This window comes from Metopolophium dirhodum, chromosome 3 (assembly GCF_019925205.1).
Source record: "Metopolophium dirhodum isolate CAU chromosome 3, ASM1992520v1, whole genome shotgun sequence".
NCBI classification, from domain to species: Eukaryota; Metazoa; Arthropoda; class Insecta; order Hemiptera; family Aphididae; genus Metopolophium; species Metopolophium dirhodum.
In genome coordinates, this window is record NC_083562.1 from 104,939 (window position 1) to 119,834 (window position 14,896).

The 14,896-nt window shown below is 31.1% G+C and overlaps 1 protein-coding gene across 1 annotated transcript; it reads right to left on the reverse strand.

Annotated features, from left to right (window-relative positions):
* Positions 1 to 7,724: 7,724 nt before the first annotated feature.
* Positions 7,725 to 9,330, reverse strand: LOC132942126 (uncharacterized). The gene is made up of 4 exons (XM_061010436.1): positions 9,315 to 9,330; positions 8,750 to 8,777; positions 8,481 to 8,700; positions 7,725 to 8,054 (listed from the first exon to the last, which is right to left on the reverse strand). Exons 1-4 carry the CDS (start codon positions 9,328 to 9,330, stop codon positions 7,725 to 7,727), a joined length of 594 nt encoding a protein of 197 aa, XP_060866419.1.
* Between the last annotated feature and the right edge of the window lie 5,566 nt (positions 9,331 to 14,896).

Here is a 14,896-nt window from a genome sequence, read left to right on the forward strand (position 1 = left end):
AAAACGAAAAGTAAAAATATAAATGTATAACAAACAGTAACATTTTTTCTTTGAATGTATACACCTTAAAAATAATGTAAGAAGAAAAAATCAAAACAAAGAGCTATTCTTACAAATTAAACAGGTTCGTAAAATCGTAAGATTTATTAAAATAATTTCATAATTTATCTTCTGAACTGTGTATCGTAGTTTTTTATCATATTAATAACCAGATTTTATAGTATAAATATATAACAAAAATATTATGACATTTTCTAGTTAATTGAAAAATTATAATATACACACATACATGGCGTATTTTCAACAAGGCTGCAAAGCGTCAGTATTATTAATGGTAAACAGTACGGATCTAAGGTCGAATGATTCATTCGTCGGGTGGAAATAATTTTCATCGATATAGATCATTAGAATATTATCGTTTGTCTCAAATATACTTTCGACAAGGGTTAAACAATGAAAAAATATAAAGAAAAATAATATAATAAAAATAGTACGTAATATAAAATAACGAATTTGGTGTTTTTGAAAAAAAAAACTTGTACTTATAAGTTAGGTACAGTACACGGTCGATACTCGATGGTAAAAAAATAAAAAATATATTAAATATTTCATAATATAATATTATCAATTCAATCCTTTTTTAAAACTACTTATATTTTAGATTCTGAGTGGAGCGTTGAATATAATATCGATTTTACAATGTGTGTGCATTTTTTTGTGTTTGTCATCATTTTTTAAAGCAGTAAATTTCTTAGATTTTCAACTTCAATATATTTTCTGAAAGGAAAAATAATCTAATTAATACTTGGAAGGAGTAGGTTAGGTTAGGTTAGGTTTGTCAATAATAAGGAGGGAAATAGGGAAAACGGGAGTTCCAACTATACCAAATCCAGTTTTAGACAATATTTTCTTATTTGGTTGTAATTCAAAAGTAAATAAATGATTATTTTTTAAATATTACGACTGTCAGTCGTGGGTTGACCACGAAATGTAGTACAACAGGAGTTTGGGGGGATATTTTCCTTTTAGCATTACTAGCTCCGTCTTAGTGGATACTTATGGAACTAGAAATTTGAATGATGTGTTCTAGTTCCATAAGTAGTAAGTTAATAAGTTGTTCTAGTTCCATAAGTTATTTATTTAATTGGTGGGTACCAAAGAAAATAATATTGATCATAGGAACTTGAAATATTTCACTACTACTTAAATTATAATTTTCTATACTCAGTCACATTTTCAAAATTTGAAGCTATTAGTTATAGACATTTGAACATTTGTATTTTTCTATAGTAGAACATTTTTTTATCCCTGCACAAGTGTGTACTAAATTTGCCAATGATAAACAGTACCCATATGCACCCCTCCCTCTCATAATTGCGTCGTCCACCTCAAAGTGTAAATACGTATGTTTATGGACTTTGAGTACACCGGATTCAATTTTTTTTACACCGAAAAATTACATTTTTGCAAGACACGTACGTTTATTAGGACTTATACCTACCGCCACGCCTCACCAGTGAAGGCGTCGCTTGAAATTCTGAACATTTCACCGGCCACGCGCGTGTGTCTATCACGCACACGGCACACGGCGCACATAAACACATATGTGTGTGATATATTATCGTTTATGATGTTGTGCGTTATTCGTGAACAATTCTTTTTTTTTGTCGGGAAAATTATTCGTGGCTGGAAAACTACGCGACGTGCGTGCAAATAGTGTGCGTTGCGGTCGACGGAGTGTGATAGCAGACGCGTAGGTGGAAGCGCGACGGTATTCTATACAACTCTGCCGTATGTGCACGTAAGTTTCAAGCTTTTTCCGGTTGGTTATATGATTATATATTTTTCGTATACGTACGAGTATATAGAGAAGTTTTCATTTATTCCTTTGCGGACTACGAAAAAAAGAAGAAGAAGAAAAAATTGTCTTACACTGATTAAAGTATATATTATATATATATATTTTTTTAATCCCACGCAGTCCGTCCTCTGCGCCCGGAGTCGGTGAGTGTCATAAAAGGACGTGGTGACGGCTGAGGAAACATTAATATCGTGTCCCGGAACAAAGCTGTAATACACTTTCGTTATTAAAGGCCAAAGGCGCGGCCGCCAATATTACCGTACTACCGTACATGTCGCTCTGCAAGTCGTACTGCGCGCATTGTATTGTATTGACTCCGTCCGGTCTCGATGTTTACACACGCACACGGGGATCACCCTAGCCAGCCATGAATAGCCATGAATAGCGTATCGGCAGTGATCCTAGTTGAGTGTGTTTGTGTGTGTGTCGGTCACGGCCTGGTCGGCGGTGATGAATAAGTCGGTAGCAAATATACATCCTTTGACGACGACGCCAATACAGCGCTCGTGGTGCACCCTTTGGATTTTTTTAGTTTAAATGGAAATCACATATCTCTATAATATATTGGCACGGCGGAGGCTGTGGCCCGAAGCCAACAAATGTCGAACCTCCCCGAAGGCCCGAACGCTTTCGCCGTGCACACGTCCGGATATACTACTATATATTATGATATATATATTATATAGTATATACACTTCCAAATATATACGAGTATATGCTGCAGTGGGTCGTTGAATAATATTTTTTTTCCGGTCCGTTTCATAAGAGTTGTAAGAATCAATTGCCTATTTCACAACGAATCGTCTAAAAAAAAAATCGAGTTGTATAATATCATGCAGCACCGATGGTTTTTTTATCAAAAATGTATAGACCGACTGATTGCCTAAATATTATTTTCATCCAACGACAAACATGAGTTTTGTACACATTTCGAAATACAATGATTATATAGCTTTTTCAAAATACAATTAGTATTATAGCTCTATTTTTATTTTTTTACCTGCTCGTACCTATATTATATTATTTCCTTTACGAACACCAGTTGATACTCGCATAAGTAGTTACGCGTTTGAGAAAATCGATTGGTTTTCTATAGGTACCACAAGTTTTTAATTATGAAATAGTACCTATAGCTGAGTATAAAAGCAAAAAATATGAGAAGTAAAACTATCTAAAATATAGTCACCATTATAGGGGATACTTCCGACTTACACAACCTATAAATATTATTATCTTATATATAGACGTCAATTTTGATGAAAGCTTTCAGCACGTAACCGGAAAATAAAAATAATATACGGTACCGCGTTAGCTATTATATAGCTACATAGGAACTACATAAAGATAAGACAATATATCGAATACCTGGAGGGCTAGACCCCAATCCATTTTCACAGCCATCGCAGCAGAATTAAAATCTATAAACAAATTACACTGTGGTATAATAGTATACTGCGGTGGCATAAGAAAAATATATAATATAATCTCAATTTATTTGGGGTGGCTAAGAAAACGTTTAGGGTGGACTTCCCCGAACTACGTGACCGGAAAGCTTGTTTTAAGCCACTGTGTTTGGTTAACGGAATTGAATGCATTTTTTCCGATAATAAGTGAAATATAAAATTGTTATTATCTGACAAAAAGCCGCTGTTATTGTTAACACTATTTTTCTTGGCGTTATAATATAATTATGTATTATTATTGTTATTATAGTCAGTAACGCACAGTTTGTACAAATTATTCGAATTCAAAATACGCTGAAAGATTACAGATGTGTTCCGCAGGACATATTAATATGTCTCTGGTTTCATCTAAGAGCGTTATCAAATATATTACGTATTTTCGGCATAATATTATAACGCCCATTGGTGCAACTCAATAATATTCGTAATTTTTTTAATCTGTTATTATATCATTATTGTGTGCTTTGTGAATCATTGCCGCGTCGGAACTAGCGAACATTTACTATCGTTAATTACAAACGCCATGGTATTATAATATTATGGTTAACTTAGATCCTCGTCCTTAAATCCTTTGATATCCATGCGCGGGGATAAACTAAGTTATTATACATAAAATGTAAGGCTGTATAATTTATCATACATCATTTTGATCTTTGATATTAAACGATTGTTAGCACCTCACATAATTCGATAATTGTAGGTAAGTATAATGGTTTCGTTCGACTAAAACTCCATCACCGCCTCCACGCCATTCCAAGTCAGATCGAGAAATCGGGTATCGACGTAAGTCGTGGCGTATATAATAGCGATAATGAAAATATGGTCGTTAAAAAGAATGAGAAATTTATTACATCGTAAAGTTTTTAACCGTAACTGTTTGTTAGACAATTACTACGTTTTTGTTTCGTTCACCGACCTTTTTTTTTTGTTTCTTTGCAGCACATTATATTTTCCATTTCGTGATATTTACACCTCCTTCGCATCGTTGTGAAATTAATTACTGCTTGTATCACGAAATTCGTAATTTTTCTTTATTATTATTAATCAAAGCCAAATAAATAACCGTGACAAATATCGATTCGAATATTTTTTTATGTTTTGTTACACTACGTAGACGTTTGTATAATATTAATAAATACACAATAATAATGTAGACATGAAATGGACGTACAATTATTATATAATAATATTAAAAAAAAACAATAAATGGCTTTTAAAAATGTCAAATTGAATATACATTTTATATTTTGTACAAACTACGAAAATGCTTTTGCACGAAACACTTATATTATTTCATTAAATAATATTATAAAAAAATTAGGAAAATTCTGAAAGCCGCTTTCATAGTAAATATAATTTTATTGTTAATGCAGTTAGGAAAGACAAGAAATAACCATTTTGGTTTGTGCGTCTATCAGATAAATCGTTAGTGACATTCTTTAAGGGAAAAGTCATGTTTGGGTTAGCCAAACGTCGGAAGATTGGGGTTGGAACTTAAAACTTAAAGAAGAGTGTATATAAAATCTATTATTATTGTTAAACAAATTTAGACAATATAAAATGACAGATATCGGTTCAGACAATGTAATTAAGGAAATTTCGTTGTTTTATTACTGCGGGTTCCGCAGTAATGTCAAAATGTTTCACAAAAACGTCATTTATACTCAGGGATTACATTATTTCATCCATCTCAAAAATGTTAAACAAGCTCGGTCCGGGAAAGGCGTAGAACATTATAAAAATTAAATTGTTTTAAAAAGAAAACTGAGTACCTATGGCATATCTATATAGACCGTTTACCTATAATATAGGTACTCGTAATTGTTGTTTTTGGTAGTATAATGTTCGATGTCTACTTTGGACTCAACAGTCAACTCAGTTGCGTATAGTCAGTTAAAACTTAGGTATTAAGTAGAATAGATAGGTTCATCAACATTTCAGATGCCAGTACTAAGTACCTACATACTAATTGTATTACTGATAATATTTTCTTACCAATTATTTTATGTCAATAACTTCAGTTAGTGTTGATTGTGCTATATTATATCGATGAGTGAAATGATTTGTATTTTTTCTGTACTTAAATGGCTTTGTTAACACCATTTCAATTTCAACGTTGTATAAATTATAGGATGTCTTAACAAATATAAAGAACTTTTTTTTAAAACATTTTCTGCACCTGCGCAGCAAAAAACACTATCATAATAATATAATGGTGCCTATCTTATGATGTTATAAATTACGTGACATATGGTTATAAATAGAGTTTTAAAGTAGAAATTGAATACAAAACATAAATTACGTAAACTGTCTTATAAATTCATAGTTTAAACAATATAGTAATAAATACTATTGTTTTTATAAATACAAGTATTATTTCATTTTAGCATAATACAGCCATATAAGTTAGTGAAAATAAAATGCCAGTAAACACAAGTTGTTGCAAAACATAATTTTAATTAATTTCATAGTGCGCAGAAGCAACTTACAATTTAATTACTTATCATGAAATCGTTAAAATATGTACACATTTAAAAAAGATGTAATATGTCAAACCAGCAATTTAATGAAAATATGTAATATTAAAACTACCTAATATAATAATATTAACAATGACAACATTTATTATGCTGTTACGAGTTACTTATGTTGGGGAAAAGAACAAATGATATTAATTAAGAAAAATGAAATAATAAGGGTGAAGTTTTAAGGTAATCATGAGGTTTTTATTTTTGACATAGAGTAAATAACAGTTATAATAATATTGGCAATTGTTTATAATAATAATTTGACATTCACACATGTGAATAATAAAGTATGAGTGCATAATAATATAATAATTGGACACATGGCAGGTGTGGGAAAAAGAATAATAATAATACGGAACCTGTCGCAAGACATCATAATAATATGTATTAGTTCACCGGTATTCGGTAATAACTATTTGTATAACGAATATCCATCTTATAGAAAATAATATTGAAATTTAGGCCCTCGGGAGACCGCACACCACATAACTCGTGGTATACACTCGCAGGGTTACCTGGGGTGTACATAATAGTATCTTTTTTGTTAAGTTCAAGGATATTTTTAAAGTACGCCGGAGCGTGGAGCTTGGGAAGGAAAATATTAAAAGAACCCGCGTCTTGTGCACGCCTATAAATCGTGCTTTTAAAGGGGGGACATAGGGAAATTTATATTACGATATATTTGACGGAAACAACGACCGACAATTTGTGCTGCATCTTGAGTGGAGATTCCGTGTCTGGTCTCTTTGGCCATGTTTTTCTCGGCCCACGGCAGGCGACGCACCATATCATTCATGGTTCGCCCTCACAGGGTTACCGGAAAACATCATGGTACAAAATTTTATGTGTTTGTGTAAAGAGGGGACAGGGAGAGAATATATTACTACAAGGACCGACGGTTTGTGACGACTCCATGCCTGGTTTTGTCTTGGCCACCAGTGGCCCATCGTTGCCCTTAGCCCATCATGGTGAGGTGATCGATGTTGAAAAAAATGAAGTCCAAGGTATTTGTTGGACGGTGAGACGATTGGTCACGAGGTTTGTGGTGTCGGTGTCCGCAAGTGAAAAAACGAGCCGTGTCGTGAAGACGTGATAGTATGTGTCAACGGTCGTCGGAGAAAACGTGTAGACAAGTCGCCAGTTGCAAAAAGAATTGTGTAGACAGGTCGCCGGTTGCAAAAAGAGTGTGTTTCGGCGACGGAGGTTGGCTTCGTCGAATTAGTGCATCAGGTCAGTGTTGGTGTTTTACAATAATATAAGTATTACATTTTTGGAGACAGGTTGTTCTGCTGGTGTTATGATGATGCCGAGCACGACCTAGGCGCTGACGGCATCGGCAGCCGTGAGCAACGGCGTGCGGACACTGAACACTGCTGGTTGGGGGTTCGGGGGATATTTGTTACATAATACTGCGATCATATACGCATCAGCGCGCGATACTATTATTTATAAATGACTATTGTATGAGAGTAGGTACGCTCGGGGACTATTTTTAATAAATAATACGCCAAAAAATGCTGTGATGTTACACTATACACAAAAATTCATCTATATGGCAACCCCAGTTTTTTCTGCAGATTCGGGTAGAGTATTATTTTTTTAAACGTTTATTGTACAAAAAGTTTTTTTCAATTTTCAAAACTGCCCAAGTTAGAGTAAGTCAAAAATTGGATTTATGTATAATTCGTGTTTAATGATATTTTGATTTAAAACCATTGGAAATAATAATATAAGTATGAAATAATTAAACATTATTTTTAGTGTATGATATTTTTTCAACTGTATTAATTAAATGTACAGCAAAATAGTTATAACTTATAATGATAATAGTAATAGTAATATTATAATAAAAATAAAATGTATAAAATACATTTATCGAATGAATTGTTCGAAGTTTTCGCCAATATGTTCTAAACATGATTCCAGTCGTCTTAAAAATTCAGTCGAAGTTGCCTTGATTTGGTCCTCACTTAAAATATCACATGCGGTTTGTATTTTTTGTTTTAAGTCTTGAAGATTGACAGGTGTATCTGCATAAACCGCAGTCTTCAAATATCCCCATACAAAAAAATCCAATGGCGTTAAATCTGAGGATCGTGCAGGCCAAGGAACAACGCCATTAGTACAAATCCAGCGATTTGGAAATATTTTATTTAAATGTTGTCTAACAATAATTGCATTGTGGGCTGGTGCCCCATCTTGCTGGAAAAATATACGTTCTCGTGTGTCTAATGAAACATCATCCAACAGTCTTGGAAGTTCGTTGGTTAAACAATTAAGATATCGTCTGCCATTAAACGTACCATCATAAAAGAACGATCCAATTAGATTTCCACCAACCAACCCACACCATACATTAATTCCCCAGACCGTTTGGAAATTAGTTTCACGTGACCAGTGTGGGTTTGTGTCATCCCAGTATCGATGATTTTGTTTATTCATAATTCCATTGTTAGTGAATTTTGATTCATCACTCCAAAGAATATGATTGACAATTAAAGAGTTATCATAAAATTTAGTATTGAACCAAGCTATAAATTCCAACGAATAGAATCTCCTGCACGCAGATGTTGGACAAAATCGATTTTATATGGGTGCATTTTGTGTTTTTTTTAGAATTTTTTGGACATAACCATATGAAACTCCACTTTCGCGAGCAACATGCCTAATTGATGAACGTGGATAAGCCCTTATGTATGCTAGTACCTGTAATTCTGTATCGTCATCAAACATATTTGCTCTACGCCTTGGTTGGTTTATTTGTGTGCTAGGAAATCTTCTTTCCTGATTTAACCCTTGTAAAAGTCGTAAAACATAATTAGAAGGTGGATGGTATCTTTCTGGATATCTCGTTTTAAAAATTATAATTTATAGAAGCATTTAATAACCAGACATACACGGATATCGCACACACTTTGTACGAGTCTATTTACAGAATAAAAGTAAAATTATATTTTTCATCAAACTAATGAAACCTTTATTTAAATACCTTAATAATTACAGTACCTGCTTAACTTATAATAATAGAGTTATTTTAAAATAAAATAAAACTAAACTGTAAAAATAGTTAAAATTGTAATCCAATTATAGGAGTTTACTAAACAAAAATTATCACATACTCGAGATATTCAATCTAGTGACCAATACAATATTATTAAATTATTATTTGAAAACAGATAAAGTAAATTAAACATTTAATTGGCACTTATTTTATTATTTCCAGTGGTTATAAATGAAAATATCATTAAACACGAATTATGCATAAATCCAGTTCTTGAAATAAGAAAAAAACTTTTTATACAATAAATGTTTAAAAAAAATACTCTACTTGAATCTGCAGAAAAAAACTGGGGTTGCCATTAAAAAAAAGTAAGTCGTGTTGCGCATGCGCGTACCGAGTGAGCTAAAAATTTGTAATTGGTCTGAAAATATGTAGTTAAGTGCTCCACTGCTCCCTATCACCTCCTGAAAACCCCATTTCAATACAAAGTCACCCATCTGAGGTATCCAGTGGTATCTAAAATCGTGATCACACTGTATATATAAAAATGGAGCGTGAAAAATGTATGTTATCTCATCAATTGAGAACGGCTGTTTTTATATATTGACAAAAAATAATAATACAAATCAACAAACATGCCCGACTAAATACCAATATAATATAATACATTATTATTACTTTAATCTGCAACAATAAACTAATTTTTTTATTATTTAGTTTATTTTTTTCTGGACAAATGGCGCCACAGTTGTATTTTTGACATCCCGATTTCCTGCTTTTCTGGTGGATTTTCCTAAAATTTTCTTTCGTAAAAACGTTTTCCTGGCAATTACGAACATCTTAAAAAAAATTTGAGCCAAATCGAACCCACCGTTTTTGATTGATGAGGTAACGTACATTTGTCACGCTCCGTTTTTATATATATAGATATAATTTGAAATATATTAATAGTAGAATTAATACTCTTCTGATCTTTCTGCAATACCTTAACTCTAAGACCTAAATAACTTTTCCAATATAAAAACTAAATCTAAAATTATTTTCATAAATTAGCTATTTTAAATTTGTTCATAAGAGGACGCTACACCCCACATGTGTTGTCTCCGTCATACAAATGTACAACATAGCATTTGCGCGGAAAAGAACCGAGAAGGCTGCAGTCATAACTAAGAAACGAGATTTTCACCACATAAAAATGAGAACTTTGGCTGTGTAACGTTGATTTTATTTTTTTGATATCACTTATATGAAAACAGTTCTTACTGTTTCAAAAACCATTATTGTTTGTGTTTTTCAAACTTGAAAAATTTTTTTCATATAAATGATATCAAAAAAAATAAAAACAACGTTGCACAGCCAAAGTTCTCTTTTTATGCGATGAAAATCTCGTTTCTTAGTTATGACTGTAGCCTTCTCGGTTCTTTCCCGCGCAAAACAGTTTTTGCTATATTGTGCATTTGTAAGACGGAGACAACGCATGCGGGTTTAGCGTCCTCATAATACACAAAATAACCACTATACATTATAATAAATATTGTGGATTTTTGGTACGGTATTGTTAATCAAAATCATATTTCAAACATATGAATTTGACGCCTTGTATCCATGAATTTAATGTTGATGTAGAATAATATTGTGGTTGATGGCAGGGGACAGAGTAGATCTAAAGATCTAGAGTAGGGGGCATTGATTTAAACAAACTCCACACAAATATTAATCTCGTACTTTTTTAAATATTAATTAATTATTAAATCAATCATTTGCGCTTATATTTATAATTAAGAGATTGTGTACCTACTATAAAAAACTTCTATAAATATGTACACATACTTGTTTTAATACCATTAGAATTTAGTTCTGGACGTAAATACTAAATAATACTTGTACAGTTGTATCCCAATGGCATGTCGGTAGTTTTATTAATAAAAAAAGAGATGGTGTACTATAAGATTTACAGGTGGTCTAAAAAAAATATTTTAATAAATAAAAGTGTCATCATAATTATCAATTTATTTTATTTTTCTATATACTTTAATTATTAAAAATTTCCGGGATTAAAGCAAAAAAAGATTGGAACTAGTCAAAGATAATAATTACAACTTCAATTCCCAACTGTACCACACACTCATTTGATGAGTACAGCTGATAATATTACGTACTATCGGTTTTCTACGTACCGTAAATCGATAAATATAGATTTTTTTATTTTAACTTAAATTGTTGTAAGTTAATTTAATTATCAGTACAATTAAATAATTAGATAAAATATTTTTATTCAAAACAAGTTAACAATTTAGATGTTTGTGGTATGAGCATTGTGGGGGGAGGGGTGGTACTTGGTACACCTCCACCTCTGAATCTGTCTTTGGTTGTTGTTAGCATGATATTAATTATTCGTTATCAAACCATAAATGCAACGTGCACTAAGAAATATTATATATATGTTTGACTCGCGGGCACGTAACTTATATATCTTGTACAATATATTATTATAATAAACCTACGTATCCGCGAATACTTACAAGCCACTAGTATAACATGCGTAATTAAATCGCTCTGAAAGTAAGAAACGTGTGTGTTATAGTAACGTCTGTGTGTATTTTGATGTATGCACATTTTACGAGCTCAAACATTTCATTACGAAACGAGTAACGAATATATAATATCATGTTGTTATTAATATAATATTATTTCACCACTGAACGTTTTCATCGTCTAGACGTCTTCTATTTATTATTACGACGACATGTACACACATTATGTTATTCAGGTAAAATAGTAAAGTTGTTGATGGTGCATTCGACGGTTCTATCGTTATTATAATAATCCACAAATCAAGTATTTTTTTTTTAATTTTTTAATTTTTTATTTTTGTGTCTGTCATCACCTTTTAGGACAGTAAAAGTGCTTGGATTTTCTTCAACAGTAACTTTTCTGATAGGAAAGTGAATCTAGTTGGTACTTTGGGGGGTCAAAAGTAAAAATTTCCCAGTAGTTTTCAAAAGCGACGTGAAAAACAAAAGATTTAAGGAAAAACGGGAATTTTTATGCAAATCTGTTTTTGAGAAAATCGATTTTGGTTTTTGGTGTAACTCTAAAACAAATGACCGTAGAGACATGAAATTTTGACTGAATGTTTATATTAGCATTTTCTATACACCATAAAATGTTGAAAATATTTTGACTCTTTTTGAGCGGTTTACGGACATTGTCAGTTTTCAATTTTTTTAGTTTTTTTTTCTATAAATATCAATAAAATTTTATCTGTTGAGTAAAAAAGCTTGAAAATTTAGTATAAGGCTCCTGTCGTTCTAATATCAGTTGAAAAAAATTAAAAATCCTTAGTCACAGTTTTTATTTATAAGCATTTAAAGTTCAAATTTTGACAAAATTAGCAAATTTATAATTTATTAATTATTTTGTAGTTAAAAATGTATAAAATGTTTAACTTTTATGGCTAAAGATTGAAAATTTAAAACAAGACTCCACGTAAATAGGTTATATTATATAAATTACTTTATTCACAATAATATCATCAAATATACTTGGTAATATAATAGGCTGACTGACCGTTTTCGCTCAGAATCGTTTTTCTTATAAAATGATATTATATCATTGAATTCAAATTTAACACCATCCATTACAGTGACCCACTTGTAACATACTGTACAGCAGAGCGACATCCACTTATCCACCTTTTTTTATTTAATTTTGTTTTTTAATACTTCTATTCTACAGGTATACATTTTTTTAATGAATTTATTTTTAAATGAGTATCTGCTTGAATTTCTATTAGTAATTTGGTGAATGTGAGGGTGGGAGGTATAAAATTGACTATTGAAGTGCATGTAAAAGTTTTCAGCTCCGTTTGTTGTTCTTGGGCTATCGTCTGGATCACTAGCCCAAATAACGGGTGTTTATTGATATCAATGATATTGGATGTGTTGGGCAACTTGAGACACCCTGTACACCCAAAACTGTACCTAAAAGCTGGTTTTAATTGTTTACTATTTTGTGCGCAAATGAGTTGTCGTAAATTTAAAAAATATATTAATATGTGCACAAGCGAGTCTCCACCGTATAAAATGATTAAAAACATAATATGCAATATGCTTAAAATGTGTTCGAAGGCCCCTGCCATAATTTTTCGAATGCGATAATTCACAATATTTAATTTTACAACATACGCCAAAACCTGTGGCAAACGGGTCGAAACAAGACTAGTGGCAAATATTTAATCAGGTGGATTACCCTAGTACCCCAATGTTTAAATTGTTTTACCTTGGCACCCAAACTGAAAAATTTATTTTATTTGGGATATATTTATATAGGTACAAATGTAGATACAAATTGGTACAAATTGGTATACTTTACAGTATCATTATATACCTAATGCAACAACAAGAGTTAAAAAAAAAAGGAGGGTAAGTGGATGTCGCTCTGCTGTACAGTATGTTACATTGTTACAAGTGGGTCACTGTAATGGATGGTGTTAAATTTGAATTTAATGATATAATATCATTTTATAAGAAAAACGATTCTGAGCGAAAACGGTCCTAGCCTATGATATTACCAAGTATATTTGATGATATTATTGTGAATAAAGTAATTTATATAATATAACATAATTACGTGGAACCTTGTTTTAATTTTTTAATCCTTAGCTACAAAAGTTGAACATTTTATAAATTTTTAACTACAAAATAATTATTACATTTTAAATTTGATAAATTTTGTCAAAATTTGAACTTTAAATGCTTATAAAAAAAAATTGTGCCTATATATTTTCAATATTTTTCAACTGCTATTGTAATAATATATCAGTAGCCTTGCATTAAATTTTCACGCTTTTCTACCCATCAAATAAATTTTAAATATAATTATAAATTTTAATGATATTGATAAAAAAAAAAAACTAAAAAAATTGAAAACAGACAATGTCCGTAAACAGCTCAAAAAAAGTCAAAATATTGTATCGTGTATAGAAAATGCTAATATAAACATTCAGTGAAATTTTCAAGTATCTACAGTCATACGTTTTTTAATTACAACAAAATAACAAAATCGTTACACAAGAAATCGAGTGAATATCAAATGTTGTAAAAATATGAATTTCAAACGCTCATAAAAATTTAATTTGACTTTCTTGTAGACATTTTTTTTTTGATAAAGGTTGATAAACTTATGAATGATCTTGTATTACATTTTCAAATCTTAGATTTAAAAAGTAAAATTTTTATGAATTCTCAACTCAAAATAATTTGTTAATTTTCGTGATTTTTCCGTATTTTGTCAATATTTGAACTTTAAATGCTTATAAATAAAAACTGTGACTAAGGATTTTTAATTTTTTTCATCTGCCTTTGAAACAATAATCTAGGAGCCTTCTATTAAATTTTCAAGCTTTTTTACTCAACAGATAAAATTTTATTGATATTTATAGAAAAAAAAACTAAAAAAATAAAAAAATGGAAATTGACAATGTCCGTAAACAGCTCAAAATAAGTCAAAATATTTGGAAAATGTTATGGTGTATAGGAAATGCAATTATAAACATTCAGTCAAAATTCCATGTCCCTATGGTCATTTGTTTTAGAGTTACACCAAAAACCAAAATCGATTTTCTCGAAAACAGATTTTGCGTAAAAATTCCCGTTTTTCCTTAATTTTTCTTTTGTTTTTCATGTCGCTTTTGAAAATTACTGGGATATTTTTACTTTTGATCCCCCAAAGTACCAACTAGATTCACTTTCCTATCAGAAAAGTTACTGTTGAAGAAAATCCAAGTACTTTTACTGTCCTAAAAGGTGATGACAGACACAAAAAAAAAAAAAAAGACACATCATTGTAAAATCAATACATTCATCGTTCCTCTCAGAATCTAAAATGTAGACGTTGGTGTGGCAGATGAACCCAACTCATTTAGTCGTAGTATCCTGTCAGAATATTTATTTTTAATGCTCCAACATTAGCACGATGTGTCGTATTTTTTCAGAAATCAAAAAATATATAGGTACTTACATATTTTAATCTATACCTATAG